The 20,564-nt window shown below is 46.6% G+C and overlaps 3 protein-coding genes across 6 annotated transcripts; 1 reads left to right on the plus strand and 2 right to left on the minus strand.

The window, feature by feature from the left end:
- Window positions 1-1,787: 1,787 nt before the first annotated feature.
- tlcd3bb (TLC domain containing 3Bb) lies at window positions 1,788-6,830 on the minus strand. Of its 2 annotated transcripts, XM_052071899.1 has the most exons (7): window positions 6,399-6,813; window positions 4,723-4,923; window positions 4,396-4,479; window positions 3,986-4,211; window positions 3,567-3,662; window positions 2,326-2,435; window positions 1,788-2,176 (listed from the first exon to the last, which is right to left on the minus strand). In XM_052071899.1, exons 2-7 carry the CDS (start codon window positions 4,845-4,847, stop codon window positions 1,936-1,938), a joined length of 882 nt encoding a protein of 293 aa, XP_051927859.1. In that variant the 5' UTR covers window positions 4,848-4,923; window positions 6,399-6,813; the 3' UTR covers window positions 1,788-1,935. The 2 variants fall into 2 exon arrangements, with proteins under 2 accessions (XP_051927859.1, XP_051927860.1); XM_052071900.1 differs by lacking the exon at window positions 3,567-3,662 and having other exon boundaries at window positions 6,399-6,830.
- A 417-nt stretch (window positions 6,831-7,247) lies between these two features.
- On the minus strand, window positions 7,248-15,033 carry mazb (MYC-associated zinc finger protein b (purine-binding transcription factor)). Of its 3 annotated transcripts, XM_052071897.1 has the most exons (8): window positions 14,428-15,033; window positions 13,446-13,601; window positions 13,121-13,316; window positions 12,627-12,733; window positions 11,119-11,366; window positions 10,763-10,826; window positions 10,243-10,414; window positions 7,248-10,162 (listed from the first exon to the last, which is right to left on the minus strand). In XM_052071897.1, the coding sequence occupies exons 2-8, from the start codon at window positions 13,485-13,487 to the stop codon at window positions 9,819-9,821; spliced, it is 1,173 nt and encodes a 390-aa protein (XP_051927857.1). In that variant the 5' UTR covers window positions 13,488-13,601; window positions 14,428-15,033; the 3' UTR covers window positions 7,248-9,818. The 3 variants fall into 3 exon arrangements, with proteins under 3 accessions (XP_051927857.1, XP_051927856.1, XP_051927858.1); XM_052071896.1 differs by having other exon boundaries at window positions 13,446-15,033; XM_052071898.1 differs by having other exon boundaries at window positions 13,455-15,031.
- A 1,599-nt stretch (window positions 15,034-16,632) lies between these two features.
- LOC127604681 (tubulin alpha chain-like) lies at window positions 16,633-18,570 on the plus strand. The gene is made up of 3 exons (XM_052071893.1): window positions 16,633-16,890; window positions 17,155-17,303; window positions 17,460-18,570. The coding sequence occupies exons 1-3, from the start codon at window positions 16,683-16,685 to the stop codon at window positions 18,432-18,434; spliced, it is 1,332 nt and encodes a 443-aa protein (XP_051927853.1). The 5' UTR covers window positions 16,633-16,682; the 3' UTR covers window positions 18,435-18,570.
- The last annotated feature ends 1,994 nt before the right edge of the window (window positions 18,571-20,564 follow it).

A 20,564-nucleotide genomic window follows, 5' to 3' on the forward strand; every position in this document is an offset into this window, starting at 1 on the left:
AGTGACTGGTCAGCAAAAATACTCACAGCCATATCTACTTTCTCCTCCACGTGGCCCAGGTGCACACACGAGGAGCAGCAGAACGTCCTCTGAATTGAAACAAAAAAAAAATGTTGCCTTCATTAATTTACGCTATTTAATCCGTCCATTTTTTTTTAAACTTTCCCTATTGAAGATCTACATTTTCCCAGAAAGTAAATTGTACATGCTGGAAATGTTTTTTTTTTTTATATCACAAAAATTGCATTTGAACACACCATGCGCGTCATTCCAACTCGCCAGTCGCCACCTGTCAATTTTCTGAAGAATAAAAAATTGCAGCCATAAAGAATCACGTGAGACACGGTCAGGACAGAGAAGTATATTTCAGATAAGTTGGAGTAACATTACCAGCCTTCACATAAGGCTCAGAAGCATCGAGTATAATACGGATGCATAAATATGCATTCAGAACCACAAACCCAATAAATAAATAAATACAAATAAATAACAAGCATTTGGTGGAATATACAGTACGTTCGGGTCGGGTCGGGGCGGGCGGACGGGCTGGCTGGCGGCGGGGTCGATGGTTGCTCTGAGTAGGACATGCCTGGTAAGTAGTCCGGATGTTTTGGCACACGCTTCCGTCTTCAATTTTATTTTTTTTAAATATATTTTTTGACCAACTTCCAGATGAGTGCAGCTGCAACTTGAAAACAAACGTATTATGTAGGGCGGGGGGGGGGGGGGGGGGAAGCAAGGCGGTCTGTTTAACAAAGGTTCACAGAACCTGTGGCGCAATTTGCACAATGTAAAAGGTCTAAAAAAAAAAAAGAAAATACTGACCGCAAGAAATGTGTTTTTTTTTTTCTGTTTAACACCGGGCTTTCTCTTTGCTTTTGACACATAAGTCTGCATGTAAATTCCGAGGGGGATTCTCACAATACTGTTTTCCCTTCAAACTGCAATTCCCTTTATAATGCCCTCAACAAAACTACCAAAAATGAATAAAAATAAGTCCAACGTATTTAGTTTTTCGTGACCCGACAAAAACATCCATCCTTTCAAAGTGTGCATTAGCGGGACATGGAATGAAGTCGTATCTACACTTAGCTGCGCATGGGGGGGGGGGGGGGGTTGTCCTTCATGAAAACCAACTGAGGAGAGGCGACAGCGATAAACACCGACTGGAAAAAAAAAACAAACAAACAAATAGAAACGCAACACCGCCCTAATACTGCCCTGGAAACCGGCGTTATGTACACCCGTCACATTTTTCTCCTCTTGAGGATGGAAATCAAGTCAAAAGCAAAACCGTTGTGGAAAAAGGGAATAAGGCAGCAGAATACAGTCTCATGAAATTGTCTTCCGGCTTGCGGGTTGCTTCTTACATATTAAGAGTGACAGTGACTACATAGAGAAGTACAGAGAAACACTAACGAGCCGAAATGTCCTCAAGTCAGGATTTTTTTTTTTTTTTTTTTTGTCTTCTTGGTTGCTATAATCGAATTCGGCCGTCCGTCTACAGCAAATGTTGTAACATACAATATAATACATTCCTACGGACCCGCTCTTCCCGAGAGTCACGCTGCGATCTACACAATGAAGGAAATGGCCGCCGATGCTCGCCCGACATCCAGGCAAATCCTCCTCTCCCATGTCAGCGCGTGCTCCTTCCCGTCACGGTGCCCCAATGACATGGTCAGAGTGCGCCGGCGCTCTTTTGTCATTCCTACAAAGTGAGAAGCTGAAGTGCTTGAAGGCCCGCCAAGCAAAACCCCCGGCATGGAAGCGGTCGTCGCGCTGCTGCCCGCAAAGACTCCAGTGCTACTTGAGGACATCGTCTGGAGCTTTTTTACCCTTTTCGCCTTGTTGCTACTTATTTCCCCATCCCTTGAAATTGGTACATTCGCCTCTTCTCTCTCCCCCCTCCCCCCCAGCCCCTCCCGACTCCTCTCAGTGGGTGGCCAAGTCAGGCTCCATGGAGGGCGCTCGGTAGCCGTTGGCCGGCTGGGCCGCCGCCGCCGTGCCGGGAGAGCGCCGTCTCTGGGAGCGCGAGGAGCCCGTGAAGAGTCGTAGGGCGCCTCGACAAATGAGCGAGAACCAATAGAGCTGCGGGGCCATGAGCAGGGCGGCCCCGAGATTACAGTGCCACGGCACCGACAGGGGGACCAAGTGGAACGGAATGGACGCGTACCTGCACCCCGACAGAAAAAAAAAAGGAAGACACCAGGGGATTGCGTGATTAAACGCGGACGTCAGCTAAGCGGCCGGCGCACAAGGTGAGACTTGCGGGGCTTCCCGAGCCGAGGGTTAAGAGAAGACAGGCGGGAAGAAAAGACGTACCTTCCGTAGACGTAGTAGAGGTAAGGGAAGAGGAGGACCCGACAGATGAAAAAAGTGATCAGCATAAGAGCCCCGTTGGCTTTGTGCAGGAGTGTGTGTTGCTGTTTGTACTGAGAGCGGGAAACAACGGAGAGCAGAAAGAAACAGAAAGAGAGAGAAAGAGAGAAGCAAGCAGTTTGGTGTGAGTGCTCTTTGTTCATCTCGAGTTGTTTTTTTTTGCTTTTTTGAAACCCTGTCATACACGGTCCTGATACTACCGGACCGTCCCCTCGTCAAGTCAATTTTTGAACCAATTTGAAGTCTTTCCGACATGAGCCGTATGCTGAAATCACGGAACAGGAAGTAAGGGTTAATTGTGCGATTGTTACGTTTGTGAACGGGAAGTGGCTGTGAAATGGACTTTGAATGGAGAGCAGCGGTGACGCAGGCGACCTGCTTCGGCCAGATAACCGAGATAGGGAAACGGAAGCTTTATCACCCCTCCCTCTCTCCCTTCTCCATCCACAACAGCACATTGAAGGCAAAAGGTGCAAGGGGGGGGGGGACACGTCCCGCTTATCAAACGAGCGCACGGACTGGAGGCAGTGACAGTCTATCTGCGGCGTGCAGTGTTGATTCAAGCGGACGGCGTTACCAAGTGACGACTGAGCGGGCCGCTCGTGTTAAGCGACGGTCAACGGGAGCCATGCGCGAGTGGGGCAAAACTGGGACGGTAGCACGCCCTGAAGAGATGAAGAGAAGGTGGACAAATGAAAGTGGAGAAAGCAAAGGACCTTCATGAAGGAAGGCACGTTTCCATCAAATTCAGTTCTCCTCGCTCTCCATGAGAAAGGGCCGATATGCGAGCCTCCAGCACGGAGGCGACTCCAAGATTAATGGTGTAAATCAAAAGGTGATGCGGAGTCTCCATTTTGTTCCATATCTAGGCAAAATACAGGACGCAGAGCATTGGGAGCTCGGGCAACCTCATTTCTCAAGAGTACACCTCAAATTAAAAGGCAGGCAGCAATTTTTTTTTGTGGGGGGGGGCAATAAAACTTGTTGAACGCTACGCAGTGGAAAATTGGGATGCATCTAACCTTGGTGTTGGTGCACCACGGTTATCATTAGAGTGGAGGTCATTATTTGAGAAATAGTGGTTTTCTCTCGCTCTCCTTTTTTTTTTTTAATGGCAGATTTTGACTCCGTGTACTATACTTGATGCTGGAGACGTGGCTCCAACACCGTGGACTCTCACCTACCTGAATGAGTATTTTTCCTAAGCAGACCGACGGAGTGCTGAGCTCGGCCATGAACATGATGCCCTGGAAGTAGTCTCCCTTTCCTTGACGTACAAACTAGAGGAGGAAGAGATGGACAGAAACTAATCACCGGGCCGGAAAACAATGACACCTTGTGCTCCGCTGTAGGCGGCTTTTCGGAGCGCACCGCTTATAATTATGCTGCGCTGAAAATTCGCCTTAGACTGGAGTCAACGAGCCGTAACTCTCGCTGACAAATGTGAAGATCTATCTGTCTGTTATCAAATGTCTTCTGTACGGCAGAACTATGTCGGCACATCTAAAGAGAATTGGACGCATGTGACACACAAGTGACCCCCTCCCCCATCCATACATCATGCAATTGAGCATTTAGCGCAAAGAGGAGAAACGGCAGTTACCACAGAAACGGGGAAGCAGACGGTAACCATGACGACGTGGTGCAGCACCATGAGGAACTCGCGGCGCAGGTAGCTGGTCAGCGCGGAGGCCATGTGCTGGGGGGCGGCTGAGGCCTCCTCGTGCCCCTTGACCCTCAGCTTGTACCAGTAGCACATGAACATGGCGTAGATATCATACACAAAGTAGGGGACGGCAAACATGATGTACGTGCTGGTCAGCCAGTGCCTGAGGGGCAAAAGAAATAATATGGCTTGCGGCCCATATCTTAAAAAAAAAAAAAAGGGACTGATAATCAATAATAATAAGCAACTGCTCCACTATACTGTGGTGTCAATTGGAATTAGATTAGCATGTAAACAGCACCAACTACTGCAGATGGACTGAGGACGTTCTTTTTTTGTTGACTCACTGGTCCTCGATGATGTCATCGCAGGAAGAAGCGATAATGTAGCCAGCTGAGGAAGCCATGACCGCCTGAACCGACGACACCAACCTAGAATGGAGACAACTGGCATGAAAACAAATGCGGATTTACAGTCGCAACTGGCCAACAAGTAGCTTTTAGCACAGTATTTCTCAATCTAACATAAGGCCATATTTTACATTTGGGGGCGGGGAAATTAGACTCTTTCCTGCGCCACATTTGATGATCTCATATGACATACACGCGCTGGGGACCAGTTTTAGCTTAACGTGGTTGAAAGGAAAAATGTGTCCGTGGCGCAGAGAGTCTCACCTGGCCGACACGATGACGGCGTCTCCTTCGCTCCATCGCAGCGCCGGGATGGACTTGAGGCACTGCTTGGACAGAAGGAAGAGGCCCGGAAAGAACACAGAGCCAGCAGCGAGGATGGTCAACATGGTCCCTGGCCGTCAGGCTGAGGCAAAAAGTTGGGCGGGCAATCGGGTCCTGGAGATTTGTTGCTCTTTCTCCTCCCTGCAAGAGGTCAAAGAGTTAAAACAATCAACCTGTATTGATCCCCTTTAGTCAAACAATAAGAGCAAGTCAGGAGAAGAAGTGCGGAAAATAATTGCCAGGTGATGAAGTTAAGATGGGCTTTTACGCAGCGGACAGTGGTAACTTGATTTGTCAGGCACTTTTCAAAACATGTTTACCAACTGCTTTGAACAAACACAAATACAAATATGTACCTAGAAACAAATGTCTGAATTCAATTTACAGGTTCCTTAAATCAAATCCTCACACAAAAGACATGTTTTAAAAGTTAAATTCTAAAAGAACAAAAGCAAATTTACTGCACTTAAAAACTGTAAGGCTGCCGGCTAGTTCATCAGGGGGGGAATACTTCCAATTTTGTAGCTTGGAGCCGGACCAACGCACGCTTACAAAGGCGTCAGCAAAATCCTAAAATCAATTCTAAGACTACTCGAAAGCCAATCAGTAGTGTGATGTCATCCCCGTTGCTGCACTCTTTATGGTGACAGTAAATCCCACTTTCCCATTTATTTAGGCACAGGTTCCAAGTGGTTTTGCTTCCACTGAACAGCTGACTCATTAAAAAGTTTAAATCCATTAGCAACGTGCGCATTGCATCACTGAAAAATGTACTGATATTCCTGGCAGCATTATCTCAGGTTTGGCATCTGAGCAACATGTTACTACAATCTAGTTTAACTGTGTAGTAGCATGAGACACATTATGCCAACTAAGCGTCATACACTTGGTACATAATAATTCATCATGATATAATCATATAATCGCTGCCTACAGTTCCTTTTTTACATATTTTACATATATTATGACCAGCATAATTGCACGACAATTTTTTACCGGTTACCACATACGATATGAATAATAACATGCTTAGATCATCCAGTTTCACTTAATTGGTGTGGAAATGATTATTCATTTTAAAATGATATATTTTTGTTCACCTGTCTCCGGCAGCGACGTATAGTGACAGGTACAACAATAAAATGCTCTGCTATTAGAGGAAGAAGACGGCAGTTTTTGGTGACATTTTTGTTTGGTGGGGTGCCGTGAGATTCTTTTTTTTAATGCAAAATGAGTGCCTTGAAAATAAAATTTTGCAAACAATGCAAGGTCATCTCAGCAATTGTGTGTTAACAATGATGCTAAACACGCTAGCTAACGTTAGCCAATGTCAACCTGTAAGTCCGCGCCGACTAAAAAAGCTTTTTACCTTCTAGGCGGGTTTTTTTTTTCTTACGGAATTAGAGCGCAACGCCAAATACGAGGTGGCTAACGTTAAAAGTGTGGAAAACGCTGTTTTGTTACAAACGGTGGTGGAAATTAAGATTGTTTTTTGTTTGGAGCAGTTAGCACAAGCCGCCACCGAGCTAGCCCGTTGAGGCTAGCAGACAAGAGTTCAGTGCACATGTCTCGGGGGGGGGCGGGGGTGGACTAGACATAATAAAACTAATATTTACACAGAGGCTTTGGTGGCTTCCAGTCAGCGGCCGCTTGAAACTCGCGTCCCGCGCAGTAAAGCTAGCGTGGTCCCGGGGGTCTCCGCCGCGCCGATCCACATGTTTTGTGCGGCCACTTAGACGCCTGCAGGCTTAGCAGCCAGCCAGCTAACCGCTAGCTTGCACCAAGTTAGATCAAAATCAGGAGCAAGCGCGCTTGCTGGCACAAGTATGGGCGCATTCGGCGACAACACTTGTACTAACGTCTAAGCGAAAGCACGAGAAAAAGCTTTGGGCGGCGAATGTCAGTCGTCGAAGGAGCGATGCGGTGCCCGTGTCATTGCATCTGTGTGTGTGCGCGTACGCGCGCGCGCCTCGCTCTCCTGCTGCTGTTGACTCAACAGTCAGCGGACTGCTGCGCCAGCTACTTGCTAGCAGCAGCTTCGAGGTCCTGCAATACTCGCCATGCATCCTCAGCACCACCAGCCCGCACGAAAAACAACCTCGCATCGAGCCGCACAGGGAGAGTTCGCGTGGTTCTGCTCCGTGGATGTTAATTGCACAGGTGGCACACGCTTGATCTTTTTGGGAAAAGAACGGACGAAACTCTTCAGTAAAAGTTTTTCAAAAGTACAGATTCAGAAATGTCCTTTAGGGGCAGGCACGTGCACACAACGGCCCCCAAAGTGGTGCTTGAGCACCAGTCCTTTGGCCTTGGATAAAAAGTGTACATTGTGCTGCAGCCAATTTTTCTTTCATTCACCAATATTTTAAAAAGTACAAATTATCTTCTTTATAACCAACCCCACAAATGCATTTGGTGGTTTAAAAAAAAGTAAATGGCTGAAGAGATGAAAACACAACACAACGCATGTTTACCCATTTTACTTGAAATTGTCCAAATTACAAAATAACATGATCTCTAGCTCAGCTACAAAATGGCCTAATGTTTATAACGGTAATCAGCATTTTTGTTTGTTTTTCGCATGAACCTTTTGGACATGCATACTGTTGAGAAATATAAAAATATAAATATAAATACATCCCATTAATATTCTCAATGAATCCCATGACTAAGATCTGATCATCATAAAATAATTCAAATGCAGTCGAGTACGATAAGGCATTCAGATTTATCACAAGAGCCGCACAGATTTCAAGAGGTATTTTTTTTTCTCTCTTAGTGTAAATGGAAGTAAAGTAATATTATTGTCTAGTGAATAACAAGTTTTCTCACCAGGGAGGAAGGAAGAACACGTTTTAAACACTACAGTAAAGTAACGTCACTTTAAAAGGTCAAGGAAATATTCTCTCAAAACTGAAAAAGTTTGTCAACTTGCTGTGGCACTCATTTCAAGTCCTTTTTATAGCACATTAAAAACAGATGCAACCAGTGAGAGCCATGTCACTTGATGAAGATAAATATGTTAGGTGCTATACACACTAAATCTAATGTCTTACGTTTACTCATTGGAGAGGCAGGTAGACAAAACAAATGGGGAAAAAAAAAACTATGGAAATAACGGTTACAATCAAACAAATGGCCAACAAAATCATTTTTTTCAAAAAAGTAAAAAAAAAAAAAACATCTGGTATTATTATTTAAAATCTTAGAGAAACAACCCCAAAGTTCATTTTGTGCTGATAAACCGAGTTGGGATTGCTTTCATGCAAAAGTTGTTTTATTGTTTAAATCGTCTGGGTGCAAGAGTCGCAGTGTTAAAATCAGAAGTGTCGCCCGGCGCGATCTAGAGAAGAAAACTTTAGCGCAAGAAAACTCATTCCAAGCCTATTTTCATCTCGACAAACCAAACAATGACAGTGGAACCTCCAATGTTAGTTGACTTCCAAGTTGTTCTTGTTTCAAAACATGTTTCCCGGTGAGAAATACATTTCAAGACTGTCAATATTCCCAACATTGAGACACCATTTATTGACAGTCACACACGTCACGATAAGTTTTGTTTGACTTGGATGTCGGTCGACTTTTCACAAATGGTCCCACTTCAGGGGGGGGGGATTAACCTTTGGAAGTTCCACTGGACAGCAATAAGGCACTTACACACTGCACTTCATTGGCCCACGACACAGAAGTAGCCCGGTGCCTTTAGCCACTCGTTTGGATGTTCAGTAGGCTTTACATAAAAGGAGGAGACAGAGGAGTGACAAATAGCAGCTAAAAGATGGATACGGGTCCAGGATCTGGGGGAGTTTAGGCTCACCTGTGAGCTACAGCTCAATGAAGAACGTCTCGAGGTTTACGTCAAGCGGCACAGGGAGCGGTTTCTTTTTCAGCGCCTCATCTGCCTTGTGTCTCAGAGCCACCGGGACACCGCTTTCTCTTTCCTTTCCACTGTACAACCGCATCAAAATTTCTTGCTATTTGCATTCTGAAATCAACCAATGTTGTCAGAGTGCACGGTCAATGGAAAAGAAAAAAAAAATCTACTCGTGGTCGCCAGTCTCCAAAAAGCAGCACTTACACAATGAACGGGCTCGCCAACTGCGTTCTTTGTGGTGCCAAGTGCAGTGTGAAAGGGCCTTCAAGGTGCTTGAACCTCCGTGGCGACCTTTTGTACCTTTTATCAAGAAGTACTTGCTACCATGCCATATCCACATCCTGATCTAGAAACCGCTAATTCCTAAAGGTAACCACTTTGTATAAAAAAACTCGTATTAAAAGTCAGTGAACAAACAAGCTAACATGCTAAAGACGCCCTGCCTCGTCCACACCGAATCAACTTCCCTTGTCATTTAGATATTGTATTTTTCAGAGCGCAATTTCTCATTCTTAACACAAGCACTAAATATTTTTAGTCAGTGAGCTGCAAAACAAAAAAATAGGTTAAGATCAGCGCTGGTGTGAGTAAAACACAGAGAGAGAGAGAGACTTCTAATTACAACAAACACCCAGAAGAGCACAGTTGTCATCAGTTGAGTTGGATACGAGCATCCTGGATCGGTGGTGGGGCAGCAAGGCCTTCTCTGCCGTCTTAAATGCAACAAAAGCACTGACCTACGTTAACAACATCAGCATTCTCTCCATGAAATAGTGTGCATTTCTTCTCAAGTCTCTTCTCTTCATTTTTAGTGTTGACCTGGGCTGCATTGCTTCCAGGTAGTGTGTGGATGTTCGATTGCTTTTGTTTTTTTTGCCCAATCACATTTTAGCCTCCGTGTGTTACCATGTAAATCGAAATCGGAAGGCCCAGCTACCAAAATGCACGACCGGCCACAGTTTCAGATTATGACGATGACGTATCCAAGCTTGTTGAAATGCAAATGTGTCGAAATGTAACGTGGTTGTGACCCTCCGACTTTGATCAGCAACTGTAAACTGATTAGCATCGACGCGTCTTCTTCTCTTACCTTGCCCTCTTTTGATTTCAAGGACTGAGGTTATTGCTGTTGTTGCTGCTGCTGCTGCTGACCTGGCTATCGCTAACTCTGCGACTGCGGCGCCGCAATGCTCGAGCAGTCCGTGACCAGGAGGTCCACCACCGTGCCGCCTGTGACATACACGGTGGGCGCCGTCACCATGTTGCTGAGGGAAATGGAGCTTGTGGCGGCCACGTTGGAGGTGGCGGTGCTCTGGGCGCCCTGGCTGCCGCTGTGGGTGCCCATGTGGCCCTGGAGCTGGGTGGGCGTCTTGCAGTGGACGCCGCAGAGATGGCAGACGAGCACGCCGCCGGACGCCGTGCCACCAAAGCCTCCTGGGCTGTCCTTCCATTCCTGGCCGTGGTGCTTCTGGGCGTGGACGCGAAGGTAGGTCAGTGTGGTGAAGCCTGATGGCCAAAAGAGTCGGAAATCACCTTCAGCGCACTATGGCGAGAGTATCAAACTCATTTCGCTAACGTGGACTCACTGCGGTTGCACAGATGGCAAACGTGGTGCTGTGACTGGTTGTGCACCCTCATGTGATCTGTGATGTAGGCGGCCGACAGGAGCTTGCCACAGATGTGGCATGGGACCTTTTCCTCGTGGCGAATCATGTGCGCACGCAAACGGTCCTTCGTGGCAAAGCTGGACTCGCATGTCTGGGTCGGAGAGAGAGGAAAAAAAAAATCGAATAAAATGTAGACGGATGTGTAATATTGATTTTAGTAAGTGTTAAACCTATCACAACCAATGTTCTACATAGACAAATGAACTCCATCTTGACCAATCAGGGGCATCGAACACCTCGGGTCACATGGATGATCCGATTAATGGAGTGCAGCAATGAAACGCCGGACTAAAGAACTAAATCCAGTCCAGACCTTGCACGGCCGGATGGTAAGGGGGCCATATCTTCTGTGGTTTTAAATAGCTACACAACCTTAACCTGTTGTCATCTGTTAATAGGTTCGGTGTACAGCTGCCACGATGAGTCAACATGGACGTACCGGGCATTTGAAGGGCCGCTCTGAGGAGTGCACCTGTCGCACGTGACTGTTGAGATGGTCGGGCCTGGAGAACGTGGAGAAAGAAAGGTGAAACTCTTCTGACTTCCAATGGGACATGTTTTGACTGTTGAAAAAACTCGTCTGAGGAGTCTGAAAATAAACTTCTACAAGACACTCCCAGTTATTATTAGGGTTCATGAAAACTAAAATTGCGCAACATTTTTGATCATGAAATAACGAGACCACTTTAAAAAAAATCTGTGTGTATGTATATATATATATATATATATATATATATATATAAAGCTCGCCGTCCACAAGTTGAGAACTACAGAGACGTTATTCAAGAGTATCACCTTGAGAAGGCCTTGCTGCAGTGGGGGCAGATGTAAGGCTTCTCCACACCGCCCTGGTGGGAGCGCACATGGTGACTCATCCGGTCCTTCCTCTTGAAGCGCTGCTGGCAGATGGGACAGGAGAAGGGCTTCTCGTCCGAGTGGGACAGGCGGTGGCGGTTGAGGTGGTAAACGTCGCGGAAGGCTTTCCCGCACGTCTCGCATGCGTGGTTCTTTCTCACCGGCGTGGGATTTTGATTGGCGGGCCGCTGAGGGGGGGAAAGTGGGCAGCCAGATAAAAACGTGCCATAAAAGTTCAGAGGGGAAAAATACATAAATAAAAAATTGGAATCATGCAAAAACGCCCACGTTTCATTTCTATTAATAGGCAGGAGTTGAATGGAGGCAACCGGAATCTCCGGTGTTGAACATGCGCTACCTTTAATCCAAAAGGCTTCTTCAGTTCTGAGTTCTTTCACACCTCTTTTCAAACCCAGATACCAAACTGACGAAGCCTTTTGAATGAAACGTCTTCAAAAAAAACAGTAAAGGTTGTCGCCATTCAACTGTTGCGGATTCTGTGTCTTGCATTTTTTCCAATCAACACATACATTAACATATTATTAACGTATTTAGCATACAGCCCCCCATTGCGTTAATATTCAGTCTGAATGTTAGATGACTACTTTTTGGTTGCAGAGAACATGCAGAGGAGCGCGGTGGTGGCTTCTGGCACGTTTCTAAAACCTGACTACGAGGATGGAGTTGCTTGGGGTGCCTCATTGCTTCACGGAGACTTGTACAGTGGATAGAAAAAGTCAACACACCCCTGTTCAAATGACAGCTTTTTTGTGGTATATTAAAAAAAAGATAAAACAAGAGGAAGTGAAGTGACACTATTGAGATGTGGTAAAAAAAATGCTTTTTTTGAGGGGGGGGCAATTGAGTTTTAAGTCTTTTGTTCACATAAATGATGGAAAAGCTTTGGAAAGATTTGTCATCCTGCTTGAATAATCACATCAACAAACTGGTATTTGCACAGGGCTGTATAGCATTTTTAAAATCCACAGCCGTCAACCCGAACACAGAGGAGGTTTTCAGGTGACACACGAAAGCCAAACTCAACCATCCCTGGAGGCAGCGGCTCAAGAAACAACATGCTTGAAGTTGGGGTTGACAACAGCCATCCGCACAAGGCCCTGACCCACCTGTACTGTCGCCCCTGTGGCCATGACGACAGCAGCAGGAGGCGGAGCATGGGGGTTAACACTAGCCACCACGGTGGGCATGGCAACCCCTTCTCCATCCTGACAACCCAGGTCTGACTGCTGGGCCCCCGCCAGCACGCCGGGAGGAGCCAGAAGGGGAAGGGCGGAGAGGTGCAGCAATGTGAGGGGCACTCCTGGGGTCCTCTCCGCCCTCCCTCCAGCCCCAACCGCCATCACCGACGGGACCACCGTGACCACCTGGCCAGCGGCCCCCTCCTGCAGCCCCTCCGCCTGCTCTCTGGCCCTGTCCTTCATGCGTACCCCTGTGTGGACCGACTGGTGCCGCCGAAGGTTGTAGTTGTTCTTGAACTGCTTGTTGCAAATGGCACAGATGTGCGGCACGCGGGCTGGCCGAGACATGGGCTTCACTGGATCAAGGAAATGTGGTGGGAGGGGACAGAGAGACGGAATATCAATAACTTTTCCTTTACAAGATGCTGGTTAGATTTTTTTTTCCCATCGTTTATGGTATGAACCACCCAAAAACTACCACCACCCTGACCAACATTTCAATGGGCTTTATGCACAAAACAATGTGACATCCCCTGGGGAAATTGTGGCTCACTCGTTTGCGGTTTAGGCTACGTTCATAGCCTTCAATGAAAGATTGATTGAAAGGGATCCCTTTTGCCCAGGAAGAGAAGAAATACTGAAGCCGTGCCTAAATTGTAGCATAGCGGTGGTGGTTTCAAAATGTACATGAAGATAGGTAACAGTTGACAAATGTATGCCCGTCACTGTGTCCATTGGTGTACCTAGTGAAGTAGCAGCAGGGTGTGGATCAGCTCCATGGACCTCGATGGGCATGGGCTCCTCTTTGAGAGCTGTGGTGTCCACCGTGGAGGGAGGCTGAGCTATGTGCTCAGTGGGTGGGGTTTGGGGGGAGCTTGTATGGACTGACATGAGCTCCGATTGGAGGCTCCCCTCCACTTGGTTTTGGGTGGGAGCATTCTGGAGAGACAAGAAGCCATCATCGGCAAACGTGCACATTACTTGCCACCGCAGCAGCTGTTGCTACTGGCGCTGTGTGAGCAAGTCAAATTAAGAATAATGATAATAATAATAAAAAAAGAGTCTCACCAAGCCTACCTGGAAGAGGAAATTGCTCCACGCAGCATCCATTTTGTGTCACTGAGATGGAGATTATAAAATCAGCTCCTGGTTGAGATCAAAGAGGGCAGCTTTCGCATGGTTTGGGTCGGCTCCGGGGGTAAAAAAAAATACTTGAGCCGTCACCTCAAACGTTGAAAAAGGAAAATAGGTGGGTTTAAACAAACAAACAAAAAAAACGAAGAAAGAAAGAAAGTGATGATGTCACGGGGGCGGCATGATGCAGAGAAACCAAATGGGCGCAGCGGTGAACGCACGCAGGCCGGGAAGCACCAAGATACCCTCTCGCTTCTTACTCGAATCTTTTACTTGGATTAATTCAACGACAACCAGGCCACGGTTAAAAAAAAAAGAATCATACCAATTCGACTGCCTCCATAACCTCACGTCGGAATTTTACACTAATGTACACACACGTGAAGTAAAAGTATAGAGATATATTTTTTTGTAACACGGGAGAGCGATTAAGGGTTATAAAACACGTATCTGTCAGCCGTCAAATCATGCTTTGTTTTAATGAATCAATCTGTTTTCCGAGCCCGTCCGTTAGGCCACTCGGATGTTTGCCGAAGCCTCGTTGTTGGAGTCAAGCCGTGGCCCGGGCGAGTGGCGCTCTCACCGGGCCGCGGCCCGTCGCCCCACCTCGGCCGCTCAGCCGCGAGGATGTCATCTTTCTTTTTTTATCGCCCGCTCTCCCTCCGCCCTCCCTGTGTCTTTCTTCTTTTTCTTTTTTAATTCCTCGTTCTTCTCCCCCTCCTCTCCTTTCCTCGCACCGCTATGTCCCACTCGCTTTTTAAAGGGATAGGGCTTCCTCTTCGGAGCAACCCCCCTCTCTCACTTCCGTCTCTCGCGGCCTCGAGTCCGGTCGGTCCTCCCCCGTCCTCGCGGTCCTCCTCCCCCACCCTTCCTTCCTCTTTGCCCGGGCGTGTCGGCTCTCGCGAAAAACACTCACGATTTGTTTTTCGCCTCCGTGCCAGCTGGATGGGACCGTGGGTCGGACTCAGACGTTTTCCCCCCTGCGTCTCGGAACCAGCACCGCGGCCACGACTTTTTTTTTCTTCAACGACCGAGCCTCGGACCCGTCTTAAAGGGCGGTGCGCAACGATCCTCCCCGTCGGCCTGCAATAATGATGTCAGAGTCGGATATAGCACAATGGAGGAGAAAAGGCGCGGAGCTATGTCGTATTTCGATCATTTCCAATTCCGCAACGAGAAAGCGATTTGTTTTCAGACGTTCATCACATTTACACAGTCGTGAAGGAAGGCTGACCGGTGGAATAAACGACAAAACACTCGAGGTCAATCTGTAATCCAACTCCAAAAGTCGATATGAGAGGCATTTCAAATTTCAATTTCGCTGGTAACCGCCATTTTAGAAGGACGCATCACAGTGTGATTATATCAGTGTGCACAAAATAACCAAAACAGTAAACAACTTTAAAAGAGGTGTTCACGTGTCTCAGTATTATTGTCACTGCATTTTGGTTTTAAAACACGTCCCTTCTTCTGTGCAGCAAATTACTTTGGTCACCATTTTACAAGCACATGTGCACAACATAGCCACAATGATAAACCATTACAGTTAAAATACCTCTGTAAATGGATAACACAGACACTCGTGTTTATCCATTTTGTTGTTTTCAGCTTGTTACATTTCACTGGGGATATTCCTGCTTTTTAATTGCCCTCACGGGCTAAAGAAAACACCTGAGTGGGTGCGCAGTGTAATTTTACGCCACTGCACAATAATCAGTCATTCATTATATATATATTTATATATATAATTTTCTTGTTTTGAATCGGAAGCCCTAATTTAATACTCGAACCGTCAAATATGAAAGAAACAACCACGCAATCATTTAACCATCTCACTCTAACAAGCAACACGTGATGCCTTAATCGAGTTTAGATGTTCACGAGTTACTCTGAACGCACCACGAGCAACGGTTCTCTGAGGGGGGGACAACGGTTCGCTCGCGAGAAATTCAAACTTTCGCCCTTCGCCCCGCCCCCGCAAAACTATATAAGTACCCTTGCCTCCTTTTCCCGTCAGCTCACTGAACTTCTTCACCCGACTACACGACGTCAACGAAGAATATCTATCTACAAATATGGTAAGTGTGAAACTAATATTAATGACACTACTTACTTACTATAACAACGTTAGAGGAACAATTTGCAAAAAAGGACAGCAGATGATGCAGCTGTGTCGTCGTATTTCGGAAATATTTTGCAATGCTAATTTAAAATAATTATTCCAGAGTCGGTGGGTCACAGATGATATAATGTTCTGCCTAACAAAAAAAATATTGTAGCTTTTTTTGCTGGGCGAGTGCGTTGCTGCGATCAAAAAAAAATCTGCGTAGTTCAATTGTGCAGGGGGTGGGAGGGTGAAAGAGTCGTTTTAACCAATCAATGGACCTTCTTGTTTTAAAATGTTTTTAATGCTTCTTTGCCGACTAATAAACGCGCTACGCATTTAGGCCTTCGTGTTACCGCGCGGTGAAGCCGGAAGTTAATCCTCAGCCTCACAGAAAGTCGTCAGATGGCCGTTTGTCCTTGAACGCAACACACTGGCAGCTGGACGAAAAATGTTTTAACTTTGTTGCTGGGAATAATATCACCTCGGTTCAAAGTGCAGTTATCAATAATTGCTCGAGCAAGTGTTTAATGACAAAATACTGAGTAAGTTGTGATTTAAAAAAATACTGAATCTAAAATGGACAAAAATATGGAGTAGAATACAGTTGAGTTGAGAATGTGCAAAATCATGTTGCCCAACTTTTCGCTAACTGTAATAAATCTGAATGAAGGAAGAAAAGTGACCTTAATTATGATTTTGTTCAGAGCTCTTCTTGGCTGCGTTGTATTAAAGTCACTTTGAAAATGCTGTTCAGTCATGTGACTACCGGGTGCCATTTGATTGTTTGAATGGAGTCACTCCTGGTGACATTGGATTGATTGGAGCAGTCATGTGACTGCAAAAGCCCAAATAGATCATAGGTGTCGTAATAGATTAATAAAAATAAAAGCAGGCAGAGGGTAGCTCAAAGTATCTTTTTTCTTAGATGTATACAAAAGCTTATCTTGCATTAAAAATATAATTTATCCCAAAAGTAAACTTGGTGTTAATATGACCCAGTTTAACTGAAAATAAAAATTTACTTTGTCTCACCCACTTTTCCCCCGCAGCGCGAGTGTATTTCCATGCACGTTGGCCAGGCAGGTGCCCAGATGGGCAACGCCTGCTGGGAACTGTACTGCCTGGAGCACGGCATCCAGCCTGACGGCCAGATGCCCAGCGATAAGACCATCGGAGGGGGGGACGACTCCTTTAACACCTTTTTCAGCGAGACTGGAGCTGGCAAGCATGTCCCCAGAGCAGTGTTCGTAGATTTGGAGCCAACCGTCATCGGTACCAAAAATGCATCTTTGACCTGACACGAAAAAAAGATTGTGTTAAAGGGAAGTAGCGGGTATTTGGCATAACTTGCTGATCTCAACAATCTCTATACATCTATATAGGAATCCATTTTGATCTAATGACAAGACTTTGAAATTACATCATACTCACCAGAGAACATTGTGGAGCTAGCCACAGAAAATGTTCCAATTGCCTTTGAGTTGTAAATGTCAAAGGCCATGATCTAAAAAGCATTGTCTTTGCGGTCCGCGACAGATGAAATCCGCACAGGGATCTACCGCCAGCTCTTCCATCCTGAGCAGTTGATCACCGGGAAAGAGGATGCCGCCAACAACTATGCTCGTGGTCACTACACCGTTGGAAAAGAGATCATTGACCTGGTCCTTGATAGGACTCGCAAACTGGTAACTCCCCACCCCACAGTCGCACGCAACACAACTACCGCTAGTTCGGTTAACGCACAGACCGCTTCACGGCCCGTCAAATCTACACTTGTCGTTGGCTGGCAATTTTTGTTTGATTGTAAAAAAAAATTTGGATTTCCTCCTCCTTTCCCGCAGGCTGACCAGTGCACAGGCCTACAGGGGTTTCTCATTTTCCACTCCTTCGGCGGCGGTACGGGCTCAGGCTTCACCTCCCTCCTGATGGAGCGCCTATCGGTGGACTACGGCAAGAAGTCCAAGCTGGAGTTTGCCGTGTACCCCGCCCCCCAGGTCTCCACGGCTGTGGTGGAGCCATACAACTCCATCCTGACCACCCACACCACCCTGGAGCACTCGGACTGTGCCTTCATGGTGGACAACGAGGCCATCTACGACATCTGCCGACGCAACCTGGACATCGAGCGGCCCACCTACACCAACCTCAACCGCTTGATAGGGCAGATCGTGTCATCCATCACCGCCTCGTTGCGCTTTGACGGCGCCCTCAACGTGGACCTGACGGAGTTCCAGACCAACCTGGTGCCCTACCCGCGCATCCACTTCCCCCTGGCCACCTACGCCCCCGTCATCTCGGCAGAGAAAGCCTACCACGAGCAACTGTCCGTGGCCGACATCACCAACGCCTGCTTTGAGCCGGCCAACCAGATGGTCAAGTGCGACCCCCGCCACGGCAAGTACATGGCTTGCTGCCTGCTGTACCGCGGCGACGTGGTGCCCAAGGACGTCAACTCGGCCATCAGCAACATCAAGACCAAGCGCTCCATCCAGTTTGTGGACTGGTGTCCCACCGGCTTCAAGGTGGGCATCAACTACCAGCCGCCCACCGTGGTCCCCGGCGGAGACCTGGCCAAGGTGCAGAGGGCCGTGTGCATGCTGAGCAACACCACGGCCATCGCCGAAGCCTGGGCCCGACTGGACCACAAGTTTGACCTGATGTATGCCAAGCGCGCCTTTGTGCACTGGTATGTGGGTGAGGGCATGGAGGAGGGAGAGTTCTCTGAAGCCAGAGAAGACATGGCCGCCCTGGAAAAAGATTACGAGGAGGTGGGCACCGACAGCCTGCCTGATGACGAGGAAGGCGAAGAGTATTAGAGGCATTCAGATCTGGTTCAATGGTGTAGGATCTGTTGGATTAAAAAAAAAAATCTTTTGTGTGTGTATCAGACTGTCTATTGTCCCGTCTCGTTTTTATATTTGTGCAAACTAATAAATCCTGTTTAGTAAGATACACCGTCTCTGTCATTGAACACCTCCACCCCTAAAATTTGGAAAGACGAGCCACAATATTTTTAAAACTTGACCTATGACACTTTAAAAACTGAAGTCATTTATCATGAGAATCCAGGTCGACCTCAGTCGGTGGAAATCTGATGTACATTTTTGTTTTAACCAGTTAACGGTTCCGAAAAATTAATGTTAACTTACCCCGTGTTCCTGCAAAGCGTGATTAATTTAAAGAGTGACTCCTTCACCCAAATAAACTATGTGGAAGTCAACTAAATGTTTATGAAAGGAACAATTATCTGCATAGAATTACCGTACCAGATAGGAAGTTTTCAGAATCTATATTTTGTCCTGTACATGCATGTGCCTTTAAGAGGCGGTGCCTGGTGGAGTTGGCATGACAGCAATTCCTGCAAAGTGTGCTCGTTTGTGCAATTGCTTCAACCGACATGACTTTTTTTCCCTTATGCTGTTAAAAACGGAATAAAAAACCCAATTAGGAAGGGTTCGTGTGTAAATAGCAATTTATTATCTTTTTGTTCAAAGCGCCCCATTTCATCTACAACATACATTTAACCCTGGAGCCCAGAATGCTTGACCGGAATGTTCAAAACAAAACCCGCATGTCCTGTGACTTCATTCTGCCAAGTTGACACAAACAAGTCCACTAACACCGCCACACTTTTCTCCGGACAGAAACGAGTATGTTGATAGGTTTGGAAGTCTTTGTTTCAATTAGTCTTTTACGCATGCATCCACCAAGACTCCAAATGAAGCATTACACACTAAATTGTCTTGAGCTGGTGTTGTGAAGTTAAAACGAACGACGGCGGCAATTCGATTTTCCAGTCCGATTCAGATTTGTCCCTTTGGGCCTCCTGGGAAGGTTTTGGACAGGCCATGTGAGCAGAGGAAAGAACCTTTTGGGCATTAGCAGCATCACAAAGACCTTATCAATAACAAGCGCGGGCCCACAGGCTGATCACGTCACTGCCACTGGCTCGGAAGTGACCGAGCCAGCGGCTCAGTTGAGGCCTGGCCCTCTTTTGTCCACATGACCTCATTTTCAATGTTCTCCCCATGTGCTTTGTGCCCTGAAATTAAAACATCAAAAAAAAAAACCCCCCAGGAGGTCCAAGTTCATCGTTTGGGGCTGAAATTTCAGGATGAACATAGAATGTCAGCTTTTAAAGTCAACCTGTACCAATACATTTGATGTTTTAATCAGAATTGACAATCAAACAGCCCTCTGCATCATGAAGGTCAAGACACCTAACAAGTGATCAACATTTCTATGAAAGTGAACACTGAGAGAGTCATAAGCAGACCGCAAGAGAGAGACTGGAAGAGTCACAGAAAGGCATACATCGGGACATTACCATCGATCGAGCACTTGATTGACTTCACTCTTTTTGGAGGTTAGAATGCATTTTAGGTTCATCCTGAAATTTTATATATAGAAAAGAGAGAGAGAGACATGAGGCCACCAGCATTTGACAGCTGAGCAATTTTTCTAAGCACGCCCTTCACCTGCCTTCAGCGCTTCTCGAACTGCTACCTGACACCTCCCCCCTCCCAGGAAGGTTTGGGGAGTGGGGGGGGGGCAAGACAGTTGGAGACGCATCATGGCCGTCACACGGTTTGCTCTCAGCAAATCAGCACACTCCTTACAGCAGGAGTCAAATTTGGCGGACTCTTCAGAGAGCGAACCGTTACCTGTGCCGACGATTACGATGCTCAAGTCAGAGCCGAGCTTAGGCAAGCTATCAAATTCCGACGGCCCCCCCCGTGTGTCCACACGCTACCTGAAATGAAACACAAAATGTACGGAGTGAATGTATACGGAACAGGGTGTGTTCCTTTTCACTTCAACTGTCTTTCAAAAGGTGGCAACATGACAAGACTTCACTGCTCAACACACAAAACATAAATCATTAACAATTATCAATAATCCCTTATTAATAACCATTAATATCTCAAACCGGACCCGACATATTT

This window comes from Hippocampus zosterae, chromosome 7 (assembly GCF_025434085.1).
Source record: "Hippocampus zosterae strain Florida chromosome 7, ASM2543408v3, whole genome shotgun sequence".
In the NCBI taxonomy this organism is placed as follows: Eukaryota; Metazoa; Chordata; class Actinopteri; order Syngnathiformes; family Syngnathidae; genus Hippocampus; species Hippocampus zosterae.

Excerpts from the sequence above, each read along its gene's own strand:
- LOC127604681 (XM_052071893.1), top strand. The coding sequence starts at position 16,683 with ATGCACGTTGGCCAGGCAGGTGCCCAGATGGGCAACGCCTGCTGGGAA. Across the intron at positions 16,891-17,154 it reads TTTGGAGCCAACCGTCATCG|ATGAAATCCGCACAGGGATC; the intron begins GTACCAAAAATG and ends GGTCCGCGACAG. Across the intron at positions 17,304-17,459 it reads TTGATAGGACTCGCAAACTG|GCTGACCAGTGCACAGGCCT; the intron begins GTAACTCCCCAC and ends CCTTTCCCGCAG.
- tlcd3bb (XM_052071899.1), bottom strand. The coding sequence starts at position 4,847 with ATGTTGACCATCCTCGCTGCTGGCTCTGTGTTCTTTCCGGGCCTCTTC. Across the intron at positions 2,436-3,566 it reads TAGGAAAAATACTCATTCAG|TACAAACAGCAACACACACT; the intron begins GTAGGTGAGAGT and ends TCCCGCTCTCAG. Across the intron at positions 2,177-2,325 it reads CTCTACTACGTCTACGGAAG|GTACGCGTCCATTCCGTTCC; the intron begins GTACGTCTTTTC and ends GTCGGGGTGCAG.
- mazb (XM_052071897.1), bottom strand. The coding sequence starts at position 13,487 with ATGGATGCTGCGTGGAGCAATTTCCTCTTCCAGGTAGGCTTG. Across the intron at positions 12,734-13,120 it reads CCCTGCTGCTACTTCACTAG|TGAAGCCCATGTCTCGGCCA; the intron begins GTACACCAATGG and ends TCCTTGATCCAG. Across the intron at positions 10,163-10,242 it reads TTGCCATCTGTGCAACCGCA|GCTTCACCACACTGACCTAC; the intron begins GTGAGTCCACGT and ends TTTGGCCATCAG.